Source organism: Stegodyphus dumicola, chromosome 8 (assembly GCF_044657685.1).
Source record: "Stegodyphus dumicola isolate Sdum_Otavi_A_Nest chromosome 8, ASM4465768v1".
NCBI lineage: Eukaryota > Metazoa > Arthropoda > Arachnida > Araneae > Eresidae > Stegodyphus > Stegodyphus dumicola.
In genome coordinates this window covers 143,471,953-143,487,023 of record NC_140775.1, presented here as the reverse complement: position 1 = coordinate 143,487,023, position 15,071 = coordinate 143,471,953, and the positions used below count along the sequence as shown (strand labels likewise).

At 32.3% G+C, this 15,071-nt stretch overlaps 2 protein-coding genes across 5 annotated transcripts in view; one reads left to right on the top strand and one right to left on the bottom strand.

The window, feature by feature from the left end:
- Positions 1 to 2,314, bottom strand: part of LOC118181907 (uncharacterized) — a 117,296-nt gene extending 114,982 nt beyond the window's left edge. For 2 of the 3 annotated variants that reach the window (XM_035351139.2, XM_035351140.2), the window contains exon 1: positions 2,092 to 2,314. In XM_035351139.2, the coding sequence (XP_035207030.1) occupies positions 2,092 to 2,120 (29 nt within the window). In that variant the 5' untranslated portion in view covers positions 2,121 to 2,314. Of the gene's footprint in view, positions 1 to 1,978 lie in introns of all 3 variants that reach the window. The other variant, XM_035351141.2, reaches the window with a different exon arrangement.
- A 177-nt stretch (positions 2,315 to 2,491) lies between these two features.
- LOC118181908 (cytochrome c oxidase assembly protein COX19) overlaps positions 2,492 to 15,071 on the top strand; it is a 28,635-nt gene continuing 16,055 nt past the window's right edge. Inside the window, exons 1-2 of one of the 2 annotated variants that reach the window (XM_035351142.2) lie at positions 2,492 to 2,548; positions 7,955 to 8,052. In XM_035351142.2, coding sequence (XP_035207033.1) covers positions 7,974 to 8,052 — 79 coding nt within the window. In that variant the 5' untranslated portion in view covers positions 2,492 to 2,548; positions 7,955 to 7,973. Of the gene's footprint in view, positions 2,549 to 2,650; positions 2,813 to 7,954; positions 8,053 to 15,071 lie in introns of those variants that run through there. The other variant, XM_035351143.2, reaches the window with a different exon arrangement.

Below are 15,071 nucleotides of genomic sequence, written 5' to 3'. Positions count from 1 at the left end.
ATTTGACACTAAGTATTTGTAATGCTTGCGGTATGAATTTGTTGGTGACGTTTATAATATAATAGATGATTTAGAGGTAAAAGTTTTTGGATATTTTATTTATTTTATATGTGGAAATGTTCATATTTGGAAAGGGTAAATACTTTTTCGCGATCAGGTAATTTCATATACGTTCTTTTTACCGGGTTTAAAGATTCAGAAAATTGTCATGTATTTTTGTGAAATTTTTCTAATTTATGGGAAAAAAGCAGTGTACATGGATATAGCGAAGAGTGTGCGCAATGCCATTTTTGTGTAATTCTGGGATGTTTTTTTAAGTAAAAATAAGTCGACGTGTACATGGTTCATGTGTACGTGTTATTTTGAAAAACTCGTAAGGAGTATGGTATTGTGCACTTTTTCCCAATTTTGCAGTGAATATTTGTCATGATTAAGCAGTTTTGTTAGATAAAATTTCTAGCATAAGTGTAATTCGGCTAGTAGATTGTTGGAAGAAGTGTTCAGTAGATAAAAAGAAAAGAAACATGTCTTTACTTCGTGAAGACAAAATGGCGGCGGGAAAAAAAAATAGAGGTTTGCTGTAGGAGAGTTGGTCGCCAAATTTTCGCCAAGTTACCATAATGTAAAGATCACGCCCTGTTTTTGTATACAGTCAAAAGTCATTAATTTGGACACCGATAATCCGGAATGATCTATAATCCGCACCTCAAAGCTACAAACTTTCTGCGGATGTGCAGAAATATTACAAAAAAATTACAAATAACTGCATTTTTAAATATGAACCTTAATGGCTTTTAAAAAAGCTGAAAAAAGTTTCTTCCCCCCATACACACACACACACACAAGAAATATAAATACATAAAAACATATGAAAAATAATTCACGCTTTTTTTAATAGAGTATAATAACAAAATATATAAATAAACATCAAGAGTATAATAACAAAACAATGATCAAGAATATTTCAAATAGGTAATGCTTGGATTTTAGCTAATGCACTTAGTTTTACTTTAATGAACACAGCTTTTATTTGACAATTAAAAATTACATTTACATTGTAATAAACCACAAATTGCTCTTTTACAACAAGATGTAAATTCAAATATTCTAAAACACATAGGATTTGATCGAGTTTTGAACATATTTAATGAATTTCCAGCTACATTTCTTCATAAAATTATTTGAATTACTATAAGAAGTACGAAATTATTGACAGCAGTTTCAGACACAAAAAGTTTTCCTTTGGAGGAGGAAAAAAGATACAAAATATTTGAGTTTTGCAGGATAGTCACAAACATCTGCACATATGACACAATATATAAACAACTGTTTTTTTTTTTTTTTTTTTTTCTGTATTTAAAATCATAACTGATCTTTGATACCTAATATAACCTAGCACATAGATATATAGCAAGAAATTAAATTCACATTAACAGTTATCTATAAAAAAGTATGAAACAAATTAGATAGATGAAATAAAATGGATTAAAATCAAATGGTATTGAAATACATATACAACTCAGGTACAATATTTAAATACCATTTAGTTACAAAAAATAGAAATATACATTAATTAATTTTCATTTCAGTAGAACAATAATTAAAACATACAGTAGCAAAGTGTGAAAAAAAGTTAAACAAGAAATATATATATATTCACCCGGAAGATGAAGACATTTACGCTTACAAACGAAAAACAAATCAACAGATATCATACAATTTCCAAAACTGTTAGCAACAAAAATTTCTTTTCCACTCTGAAATTCAACCTTATGAGATAAGCGATAATCAAAATTACGGTAACTGTGTAGAAATCAGATGTAACATCAATCTGATAATACGCTTTAATTCTGAAATGTTAAACAACATTTTAAATGACGGTACAAGGTCTAATATGGGAAAACCAAAAGAAAAACATATGTTTACAATAATAAACAAACGCGTACGGATAATAAAAATAATAACAAATATCACTTACTGAAAAGGAAACATCTTGTAAAAGGTTTTTAAAAAAATTATGAAATCTTCGTTTTACATATTTACCTTACAACACTTAAATTTAGACACCAAAGCTATGAAATAAACACATACTTGAAAATTTGTGAAGGTGAGGCCTTCATCTCCTTCCGTAGAGTTTCCAGCTTCCTACGCAAACGTATACCAACAAAACAAATATCTAGATCCTGAAGCAGTAGTCACATTGCGACTGACAGTCAGTTTATCAATGTCAGCAGAATTCTTTCCATAAATGCCAGACATTGTAAATAACACAACATAGAACACCAAACTTTCTTTACAAAACATTTACCTACTGATGCCATTCACATTATCATTAATTTCAGCCTTAATTGCAGATTAATAAAATTTGTTATTTATTCGTGTTAATAATGAAAGGCAAACTTTATAAATTACTTTACTTTGATAATATTGCTATTGAATTTGTTATTTATATATTTTAAAGGATATCATAACTTTATCACTGAACTGAATCGATAGGACGTATTACCGTTTGTTTACATTTCGCGGCATTCAAACTATGTGTTGTTAGGTAAGACTTTTACAGGTAGTAACTATATACGGCCGTCTTTTTGTATTAAATTGCTGAAAGGCATCAGAAATTATTGTTATTCCTAAGCATAGTTATTAATTATTGTTAATTAATTACTGCTACATTTAACAACTAACTGACACGAGTGTGTGATTTTAGTATTTGAAAAATTTTAAGAGAACACTACGGTACTATGCAGATATTAATATTTAAATTTTAGTAGGAAATAGATCAAATACGTCATTTCGGATAGGCTGTTAAAAGGTAAACTTAAATACTAGACACTAGTAATTGCAGTATGGTCTAAACTTCCGAGTTATGTATATATAGTTGTTGCTTTTGTGTTTAGAACACTGCAGACATGTCGGCTTCTTATACTGCACACGCAGGAATTTTGTTATTCTATTACACAAAAAAAAAAAAAAAAAAAAAAAAAAAAAGTAGAGGTAAAAACATAGGTTTTACAGTTTTGAAGCTAAATGCTCATTTACTGATATCAGATTTTCTTTTGGTATACCAAGAATACAAGGTTTTGTGAAACATAATTCACAGTGTGGTCGAGGGACGGTGGCTCACATTTGTTGTCAGACAGTTATATTTCTGAAATTTAATTGCATAGGTCTTGTATTAAATATTGAAGTACATATTCCATATTTTCTCCTAATATATTATTTTTTATCTATTTTAAGCCTTGCTTTGTTACAAAATAAATATCATCAAAATGTTCTTTGCAATAAAGTAATTTATTCCAAAATTTTAATCAATAATTCGTACAAAAATTTAAGTCAAATATCTCGGCCCTTCATTAAACTTATAATTTCTAAATTTTGAGTGGGTAAACTGCACTCATCCCCTTAATTTCTCAAAATAATGTTTCAGCTAGTGATCACAAACTATTCACATATAAGTAAGACTATGGGTTAGAGTAGACTGAAGGGTACCCGTTGTATTTTCGTATTGTTGTTGTTTCATTTATCGCGAAGTTGTTGTTTCATTTATGGTAACCTGAGTAGTTGAATGTCCCATAAATATTCTTTTACCTAGAACTGGGTGCTCCTTTGACTTTTTAAGTGAAAATATATCGATGTGTACATGGACAAAGTCAAGGGAGTATGCAAAGCCAAGTTTGTGCTTATCTCTCATTTGTTTTTAAGTGAAAATAGTTTGACGTGTACATGGATGAAGTCCAGGGAGTGCACAATGCCTAGTTTGTGCAATTCTGTAATTTAAGTGAAACTAGGTGAATGCGTACATAGATACCAAGTTTGTGCAATTTTTTGACTTATTTTGTCTTTGTGTAGCTTCAATTTTTGGCGCTAAAATCACCGCCACACAAAGCCAAAATAACAAGTCAAAAAATGGCACAAAGTCAGTGTTCACGTACCACCAAAAATAGCCATGGGGTACTCGTAAATATATTTTTACCAGACCATGTTGTGTCCTTGACTAACCTGTGCCAGCTCTGTCTGGGGATATCTCAGTAATTCGGACTTACTTAAAATCGAGCAGCTACAAAATATGACTATTAGGTATGCCACTAAATGCCCCTGGTTTATTAGAAATGCAGTCATATGGAAAGAATTTAATATTCTGACCATCACTTCTCCATTTTCAGTAATACGAAAAACTGTCACAGCGATATCAGGAATGATAACCCAAGTATTCCAGTTCTTCTCTCTGTTGTTGATTTTACAAAGCAGCTGAAAGAGACCTAAAGCTGTTCTTTATCATCTGCAGTAACAACTTCACAGCATCACAGCACATTGGAAAAAATACATAAGTGCAGATTCTGCAGAAGTAGTTTGGAGGATGACCACCAAATACTGCCTTGCTCCAGCTCTTCAGTTTTTATCTCACATCTTCTTTTTCAATTCTTCAATTTCATTAATTAGCAGGATTTTTTAACTACACTAATATTTATTCAATTAAACATTTTTTTATCAACTTATTGCTTTAAAATTTAAACTCTTCCATTTCCTGCACGTGACTCTCTAAGGCAAGGATGGTAAATCTGTCACATGACAGGTATTTCAGTGCCATGCCATAATTGCATAATAAGTTGCTTTTATTCACTAAAATTCACCAAAAGACAACATTTTAAAAAAATCTGAAAGATTTCAGATTTTAAATTGCTTCCAAAGGGGTGATTTTTTAACGTTTTCTGTGTTATTGTAAATTTTTAATTTAAATCTAGTAAGATGGCATTAGATCATTTTGATGATCTAATATCCGGAAAAATCCCAAATCCAGAATTGCCGAAGTCCTGACGAGTCCGGATCTCGGACTTTGTACTGTATTAGTTGACTTAATAACTGTCAACTAATACAGTACAATAATATAATTCAGATCACAGTGCTTTATCAGAAAATTTAGTGCATATTTGAGAGTGTAAGAGATCAATACCATTTAATATGTAAATGTGAAAAAAAGAATAAAACTTATTCTAAATGTATGTATAGTCAAAAGTCTTTAATACGGACTCGAGACTTCGGCGATTCTGGATTATCAGTTTTTCCGGATTATAGATCATCAGTTTAAATCTGGTAAGATGGCATGCAGAAATTATAAAATTAAAAATATGAAACCGTAATTTATGAAATAAAGAGCAATTATGATCTAAAAGTATCAAAATTTACAAAAAAATAGCTTAGAATTTATTTTTTTACTTTATTAAACATTTCTTTCAAAGTGCACATGTGTAAAGCGTACATTACGCATAGTCGAAATTAGAAAATTGCAACCAGAAAACTATTTGATGTGTATTCGTGATATTTATAATGACGAGGAATTTGATTTAAATCATATCAAAGATGGAGCACATCGAGATGAAATACTACATTTACTAAGAAATTATAAGCCGAATAAAATAAAAACATCTGCCTTGGAGATAAGGATAGTGCTGACAGATCAACTTCCAGTTCATTGCACGTTGTCCACCTTCCCCCCCCCCTCCGGTGCAGAGCAGCGGGAAATTGATAAACAGATTTCAGAATGGTTAGAGAAACAAAGGATATGCCTTTATCCATTTTTTGCAGCAAGTCCACTTTTTGTTTGAAAATGCTTTTGCAGTCTTATGATACATTGCCAAAACGAAACCTGCTTTATAGATCCTTTGGCAGCTCCAGAATCGGAAATGCTTTTTGACATAATCGAAAGTTCAAGATTACTTTTATAAAATTGTTTTAACTGTCTGCAAAAAATAATAAGCCAGATCCAATTAGAAGATTAAGGAACAACGCAATCTGCAACATTAACTGAAATAGATAATTAGATCATTTTAGCTTATCTTATACCGTCCATTATACATTAAATGCGCATGTGTAAACATGGTATGCGCATGCGCAGAAAGTTTGTAGCTTTGAGGTCCGGATGAAAGACTTCTGACTGTGTCGTTCATCATAATCCGGACCTCAAAGCTAAAAACTTTCTGCGCATGCGCCGCGTTGACACATGCGCATAGGCGTTTACGCATGCGCGTTTAATGTATAACGGACGGTATAAGCTAAAATTATCTAATTATCTATTTCAGTTAATGTTGATGATTGTGTTGCTCCTTAATCTTCGAATTGGATGCGACTTATTATTTTTTGCAGACTGTAAGAGCAATTTTATAAAAGTAAACTTGAACCTTCGATTATGTCAAATAGAATTTCCGATGCTGGAGCTCGCAAAGGATCTACAAAACGAAAGTATGTTTCGATGTCCGTCAAACAAAAAGTGGAATTGCTGCAAAAAATGGATAAAGACATGAAGAAGGTGACAGAGAGGTTAGTGAAAATGAAAAAATTTCGATTGACAAGTTAGTCGGTATTCTCGGCACAGCAATTACGGGACTTGAACAGCGGAACTTTGTAACTGAACAAGAAATTTTGTCTGTTTATAGAATTAAAGAGAAAGTATTATCACATAAAACGAAACAACTTACATTGAAAAAAATGTTTAATAAAGTAAACAAATAAATATTAAGCCTTTTTTTTTTTTTTTTTTGTAAATTTTGATACCCTTTAGATTATAATTGTTCTTTACTTCATAAATTACGGTTTTATATTTTTAATTTTAGAATTTCTGCATGCCATCTTACGAGGTTTAAACTGATGATCTATAATCCGGAATCACCGATGTCCCGACGAGTCCGTATTAACGACTTTTGACTCTACTCTTATATGCACCCTAATTTCACCAAATGTAGCAATATGTGTTCTGCTTTGGTTTTGGGCGCGATTGTGTGTTATATGGCAACCCTGTTGACATTGAAAAATCTTTTGCTCGTGTTGTGCGTGTTTTGAAATGGCCAATGTTGCAATGATAGCCGTGATGGCAAGACTTCAGTCACGTATTTTAGATTGTGTGAAAAGTAAATTTAGTATTAAAAGGTACGATGTTGGAGTTGTTAACTAGTCTTTTGTTCACGGGTGTGTTTATGAGGATTGAAGTATATTTTTGGAATTTCTGTGGGACTTTTAAAACGGAGTCCGAAATCCGGAGCTGCTATGAGAACTCGGGCAAAGAAGGCCGTTTCTGATAGTTCTTGTTGGATTTACAGTCAAATGGTTGCTGGTAAGGGCTGTCAGCGAAGTTTAAGATTTGGATTGTGGTTTTGATGTAGTAAGTTAACTTTGGAGGAAGTTTTTATCGTTACTTTCGAAATTTTGAATCTCAGAAAGACATGTGATATAGCAAAATTATTGCACTTTAGTTCAGAGATGTTTTGTGACTGTCTTGTTGTGAAATTTTATTCAGGAATGTATTATGGCAAGCACATTTTATTTTACTGTTTTTATTTTGTAGAATGTTATGTTCATTGTTTTTTTACTATGAATTTCTGTTGTGATTGTTGTTTTTTGAATTGTTTGTAATTTAGTTTATATGGTTGATTTGTGCGCTATGCCTAGATTGTGCAATTCATAGATTTTTTTTTTTTTTTTTTTTAAGATTAAACAGAATGCTGTGTACATGGTATTCTTTGAAATTTATTGTTGTTATGCTAATTTATGGAAGCGAGGTGTGTGTAGTTCGTAGATTCCTTTGCTGCCTAGAATGTACAATTCGTAGATGTTTTTTTAAGTTTAAACATATCGCTGTGTATATGGATTCTTGTCAGATATTTTTGGTTAGAAACTTTATGTTTTTGCTATCTAAATCTTTTGTTTTTGTTTCGGATTTGTTTGTGTCTTAAAAATGTGGTTTTGCATGTGTGCAAACCGCGTTTTTGGAAATATTTTAGGCTTAAAATTCGAAATGTAGACAGAAAATTTAGGTAGTAATATGGTGGTGGGGAGTTTCTCACCAAAAATATTTGGCAAGAAATTTGGCAACCTGAGGGCGCTTATAAGAGTAGTTCCGAATTGCAATAAATAGATTAAAAACTGTTATTTATCATTTTAATCATTTTAAATTCCTTTGCAGCTATGTTAAAAATATTGTGATGTCTTCAGTAACATTTCAGCAGAAACCATTTTTTCCTACTCCTCCAGATAAAGGAAGTTTTCCCCTTGATCATGAAGGTAGGTTGAAGTATTAATATTAAATGTAATAAATGTCACTGTTTTAAATTCTTTTGAAGCTGTGTTAAAAATATTGTAAGGTCTTCAATAATTTATTTAGTAGAAACCATTTTTCCTACTCTTGGTACTTGGTAAAACCTCACTTGGTTTTCCTTTTGATTATGAAGATATGTTGAAGTATTAAAATTAAATGGAATAAATGTCACCCTTTTATACATTTTAAACAAGAAAATTATTGTTTTCATGATACTTTCTTTTAACTGGTCCCCTACCGAAAAGCCATGAAAACTGTTAAATTATGTGACAATCTACAATGTTGCCAAAAATTATTTTTGTGGTAACCTAAGTATGCACATAGCATATTCCCAGAGGGCTTTCTTCTTTGACATACTCAATGAAAGAGAATGAGCAAGTCTGTGACGTAATTAATATGGTAATTGGTTTGACCTGTTTAAAGTCAAAATTATGTGCTTCTTTTATTTAAGAGGGTTTAAAAAAAAATGAGAAATAGAGAAGTCATACAGAAGAGAGCAAACAAAAAGGTTGTGAGAAATATTAATCAGGGCGACAAGCTACCTGAAAAGCAGGACAAGGCAGGGAATTCGAAAATTGACCAAAAATGTAGGGATTTTAGGCAAAGTCGGGAAATTTCATGTTGTGATCATCCCAAAAATGCAATTTTTACGCCAACATTAGAAGTGAATCAAAAACTCAAATTCTTTGCAAGAAATAGCTTGTTTTTATGTTGTCATCTCCAGTTTAAAAATATGGTAAGTGAAACTTTAATCTGTGTAATGCATTATTAAATATTTTTTTAAATGTATGTTTTTTTAACACTCTATCATATTTGCATGTTAAAATAAGAATTCATGCATTGCATTTTTAAAGATATACTATATAGATGTTTTTTTAATTATAATATTGTGCATATTTAAACAAAATCAAGTTAAACCGTTAAGCTTTTCAACATTGTTTGCGATGTGAATATACCATGATTATCAGATTTCAAAACTATGTAAGAAAAATGTGACACTTCATTTGATAGATGCCAAAATATTTCTTTGTTCTGAACTTGAATTTCTGTTGTTTTGATTTTTAAATGATGTGCATTTAAAATTTTATTTTCAGGAAGCAAATGGCGGCAGAACTCACAGCCAAATTCAAAAACAAATCCATTAAATATAATAATGTTTGCCCCTATTCTGTTACAAAATAAAACCTTTTAACCTTTCTTTTTAATAAATGCTTTATTTATTATTTTGTAGTAACAATCTAAAAAAAAATAATTAGTCATCTAGGCTAACCATTTAATGTATCTATATTCGCTAGAATACTGTAGATTATTGTAACTCCACATTTAATCTTTTTCAGTCTTTAAATAAATAACTTTAATGTAATTCACATCATTTAAGTGGCCTTTTTTCTTCTAAATTTGTTTATTATTAGTTATTAATACTTTAAAATTTCAGTCAGTTTTTTCTGACATGCTCATGAAACTAATTCTATCGGTATGATGGCATACCATTGCGAAATTTAGTACACATATTTTTTATTTGTCTATGCTGCTAAGTAAATATAATATACTTGAATTTATTTTAAAATATTCTTTAACCACTTGCGCTACAACTAAACTTCATGGTTGTGGGGCCGTACGCTACAATATAACAAGCAATAAAGTGTCTCATTTATGCCGCTCCGTGTGTGCGAGTACAATCTAGAGCTGTAACTCGAGAAATAAACAATCTCGTTGTTAGGTGACGTGTGCACAACGTTATTTTCATTTTTGCACGCGGTTTGAGACAAGCATCTCAACATGCATGACACGTCTTTTTAGCACAAGTGGTTAATAGCTTTCTTTAGCTATAAAATGTTGGCAAAAAAGACATTTTTTAATCCGGATTGGGCAGATTTTAATCTCAATCCTCAATGGTGTCAATGGTTGCAACTTATTGAAGGAGCTCCTGACATGGCAACATGCAAGCTTTGCCAAAAAAAATATGCTTAGTAACGTGGGAAGGAAAGCAATCACAAGCCACATTAACAGTGTAAAGTATAAGAAAAGTCTTTTCTACAAACTTAGAAAATGAAAAAAAAAAAAAATCTTCACAAATAAAAATAGTTCTGAAATACACAGTCTCAGGCACCACTTGCTGAATCATCAAATTTAAACACTAATTTGTAGCTAAGGATAAAGTTTTAGTTGTGGCATTACTGTGGGCTATGAAACTTGTTTTTCCACCCATTTCTTTTAATGTTTTTAATGATGCTGCTCTTCTGTTTCAGAAAATGTTTGATAACAGCAATAAAGCTAAAGCTTAGAACCTGAGACATACAAAAACCTCATATTTAGTGTCATTTGGTATAGCTTCATACTTAGAAAAATGCTCATTTCTGATGCATGAAAAATCTCATATTTAACATAGTTTGGTATAGCTCAATGTACAAAATATGCTCATTTCTGATGAGAAAACCTTATTCATAATATGCTTCGATGACGCTTGAAATGGAATTGTCCATAAAGGTCAAATGGATCTTTTTGTTAGGTTTTTGGTACAATATTGAGAAAGTGACCACAAGTTACCTCAAGTTTATTGAGGGAACCTCAAAGCTAGATAAAAAAAATTTTCCAGGTGTCCTTGGATGCACCAAATGGCATCGTAAATTCTTCAGAGGACTGAAAAAAAATTAGCAAATAATAAAATTTTTTACTTATTAAATATTGGGTCCTATATCGTTGCCATTGCCTTCAGAGGTGGGCATAGAACTACTGGCTGGAATCCAAGTGCAGTGCATTATTTAAAAACATGCATAGAGTATTTAAAGGTAGTCCTGCTCAGTAAGCAGATCATATTGCCGTAAAAATTATACAAGTTTTCCACGAAAATTTCGTGAAGTAAGATGGTGTGAAAACATACCTGTCACTGAAAGAGCCACTGATATTTTCTTCATGTGAAAAATATATAAAAGGAATATATCATCTGATATAATAGAATAGATCATCCAAACTGCCAAAGATTGTGTCAGTTGAATGGCCAAGAGAAGCTTAAAGAAAAGTTCCTTTTAGCAAAATTCTTTTTTTTTTATTTCAATTGTGAGAGTTCAACATCCATTTCTAACATCATTTCAGGCAGCTAATACTATGTGCCCCTTTCTGTGCACAACTTAACATAGTATGCTAAGTCAACTTCTCTAAAAATTTGTCAAAAGGGATTTACTGCGAGTGGCAGAAACTCCTGAAATGTTGATAAAAATAGATATTCTGGATCAAACCATTTATTGTGATGTTGCAGATATAGTTGTGGGTATTACTGCTGGTGCAAGGTTAGCTTAAAGTGGATTGTATGATCTAAAGAAAAGATAATTCAGAACTCAGCAGACTAAAATTTTTGGGTCGTTGTTTCTACTAGGGAAATATTGTAGAAAATTTTTTCTTGTCTTGGAGGATGTGTGTAATAGCAGAGAATGCCAGGCCATCATCAACGGAGGCAGTTCCAGCAGACAGACAATTTTATAAGGGGCATGGTGATTGGACTGAGAAAGGCAGGTTGGTCCACATGGCAAATCTCAGTTGACATATATCTGGACACGTCCACAATGCACCGGATGTGGTGACAATGGTTGGAACAAAGAAATGTGGCACGTTTGAGTGGTGCTGGTGCAGCCAGAGTGACGTCAGCACGCATGGAATGACGCATCTGCTGACAAGCAGTGCAGCATCCACGAGCCACTTCTACCTCTATTCTGCAGCATGTTCAAAATACCTTAGATGTTCCCATATCGATCAGAATCATTTGCTGTCGATTGGTGGTTAATGGCCTGCATTCAGGATATCTGTTAAGAAAACTGCCATTGACCCCACATCAGAGAACCCAATGTCTGCATTGGTATGTGCTCAAGAGATGTCGATGACGGAATGGCACAAGGTCGTGTTTTCAGATGAGTCACGCTTCACTCCTAATGATAGTCGCCTTGTACGAGTTTGACGTTGATGTGGAGACAGGTCCAATCCAATAGCAATTGTGGAATGCCCCACCGTGCGACAACATGGCATCATGGTTTGGGGCACAATTGCGTATGATTCCAGGTCACCTCTAGTTCATATTCAGGATCTACGACAGCCCATTGATACGTGGATGATGTGCTGCAGCCGGTGATAAACCCCTACCTTCAGGGAGTGTCCAGAGCCCTTTGTAAGCAGGCTAACATCCAACCACACATTGCTCGCATCAGCAATGTGCTCTGCAACATGTATAGATGCTTCACTGGCCACAATTATCTGCTGATCTCTCACCAATCGAATAGATTTGGGATGTGATTGGACACAATTTGCAGACCCTGCCATTGCCACATTCAGAAGACAAACTCTGGCAAATGGTTGACCGGGAATGGATTAGTGGTTTATTGCTTGCACCCAGCTAACGATAAAGTACCTATGTTTTTTGTGAGATTAATGGATTGGTGTATAAGCCAAGATTTAAGGTTAATTGTAGTTAATCGATGGAAGGCTATTGCGCCGAATAAGGTCAGGTGGAGGAAACTTAGAGAGACCGCCTTGGCTTGTAACAGGCTGTGGAGCTTATGAAGAAGAAGAAGTATAAGCCAACCCCCGTAATTTAGCTGAGTAAAAAAAGTATGAATACAAAAGTTCCAAAAATTTTCTCCTTATACATGGAAATATACAGTAGTTTTTTTACTGTCAATGTCTAAATATTGTGCTTGAAAATCTCATTTCAAGAAAACTTCAGATTTTCCTGATTTATGACAGTTGTTTTCTCTAAGCATTAAGATTCTTAAGAAAAATTCTTTGGAAACATGAGATTAAAAAAAAATATGATGTGAATACCACATGACTTCTTTGTACAGCTTATTAAATGATGCACATTCTTTGTTGCAATTCATTTAAACTTATTTCCTGGAATTATTCTAACTTAATTAGCCGATCTGTCCAGGCAAGTTAAAAATAACAGATTTTGAAATTAATACACAAGAGTCAAATTTCTTGGATTTTTCTTTTGGCAAGTTAAAAATGTCATCAAAAATAACAGATTTTGAAATTAAATACACGAGAGTCAAAATTTCCTGCATTTTCCTATTTTTACAATGAGTATAAAAATTTTCCATAATAAGTATAGGAGCTGGAGACTGCCTTAAAAGATTGATTTCATTATTTGACTGAATTTAATTTTTGTTTAATATGGCATAGCCAGTTTTCATGATTTAAAACACTTCTATATTTTTGTACTGTATATCTTCACTTGTACTGTAATATGATGTTGCAGTTTTAGGTCATTGACTTTCATTTTTAAAGTAAAATGAATGTTTCTATTATTGAAAAAATGCTTCAAAATGTTTTCGTTTTTTCTTTGTCTGTATTGTCTTATCTATTTTCAGATACATTATGTAAAAATATTTGGTAATTTTAAAATTATTATAATAAGTTAAAAGAAATATCAAAATTGCTAAATTTTTGGAAACCCCCTATTGCAAGTAATGTGACCCACAGTACTTTCAGTAGATCAGTCTATCTTGAATGGCCTTTGCAATGCTGATGACGTAGTTATTTCAGAACCTAAATTCTAGAGGCCCATCTACGCGAAGCGATTCTCTCAGCCAACTTTCTGGTAGAGCAACAACTTGAAGGATCTGCACATGCACCAAAAGTCATTCATGGTCTTTGCCACGTTTTCAGAACTGGTGTTCACTGCTCTATAGCATATGATAAAACTGGAGTCTCTAGCCAATAAGATTGCTTTGAGTGATCACATACTTTTCTCCTCATTTTGGAATAAATAATAAACAAGGCTCTTTTTCGTTGGAGCAAATCTCAAATTTTTCAAATTATAGATTTCTATAGGGAAAATGTGTTGTAGGACACAAGTAATGTAAATTTTAAAAATAAAAAATTAAGGTATTCTCTTATTTTGGTAAGCTTTGTTTTCCCCATTATTTTCTATATTCAAATATTTTTTTTCTATTCAGGGTGAAAATTATTTTAACTAAGAAAAGTTCCAAAAACTATTAATGATGCCATGTCATGGATACTAGACGAAATATTTGGAAACTACTTGAAACTATGGTTGAACTTATTGAAAAAATTCAGAAAGCAAAATCTTCAGTCGAGAAATTACGGGCTGGATTTAAAGCAGCGCAGAGACTCATTGACTTCGCCGAAAATGGGAGTTAATCATGTGATGAAGTACATAGCTTTTCTGACAACTCCTGTATGACCGATCGTAGTCCAGTAGTAAAGACCAGAGCAGGTTTTTCTACAGACATTGAGATCATGGGTTCAATCCCCCACCATAATTTTGGACTTTCTGCACCTGCAAGGACTTTTTAATTTCTTTTTTCCTTCACTAAATTCGAACTGCATGACTTAAAAGTCACTTTGGTAGTATTCCATTTTGAGGACCGTAAAAATTGCAGCGAAAATGTATGCGTAAAAGTGCCAAATCTAGCAAACGTGCCCATTTAACAGAGCGCCAAATCTAGCATACACGCTGATTTCAAATTGTGCAAGTTTAGATAGTTCTATATTTCTTAAGATGCCATTTAAATACTAGTTTAATTTTTAAATCCTTTTTTGATATCCTATGGATTTAACAATTTGGGAACTGCCCATCACGAAAAGTCTGAAATAGAATTTTTTCAAAGAAACGGCATCATTCATTATAGAAAATTATGTTTGAATAACCAACGAGATGAAATTATGCTTTAGCAATAACTCGGTAGTTAAATGGCGATTTTAGGAATATATTGAGTTATGTTTAGCCTATTTTTTAAATAAATTATATTAATAATCTGAAATAGTTATTTACTCTTATGCTTCCATTCAGTTATGTTTAGCCTTTTTTATATAAATTATAATAATAAAAAAGTATTATATGAAATTCACCTTTCATCTAAATTAAAACAATAATATTTAGATAGTTATTACTATTATATTTCCTTTCTTGCATTAGGGTTGCCCCAATTATTTTTGGCAGCACTGGCATCAGTAATAGTTTGGCAATTTTTTA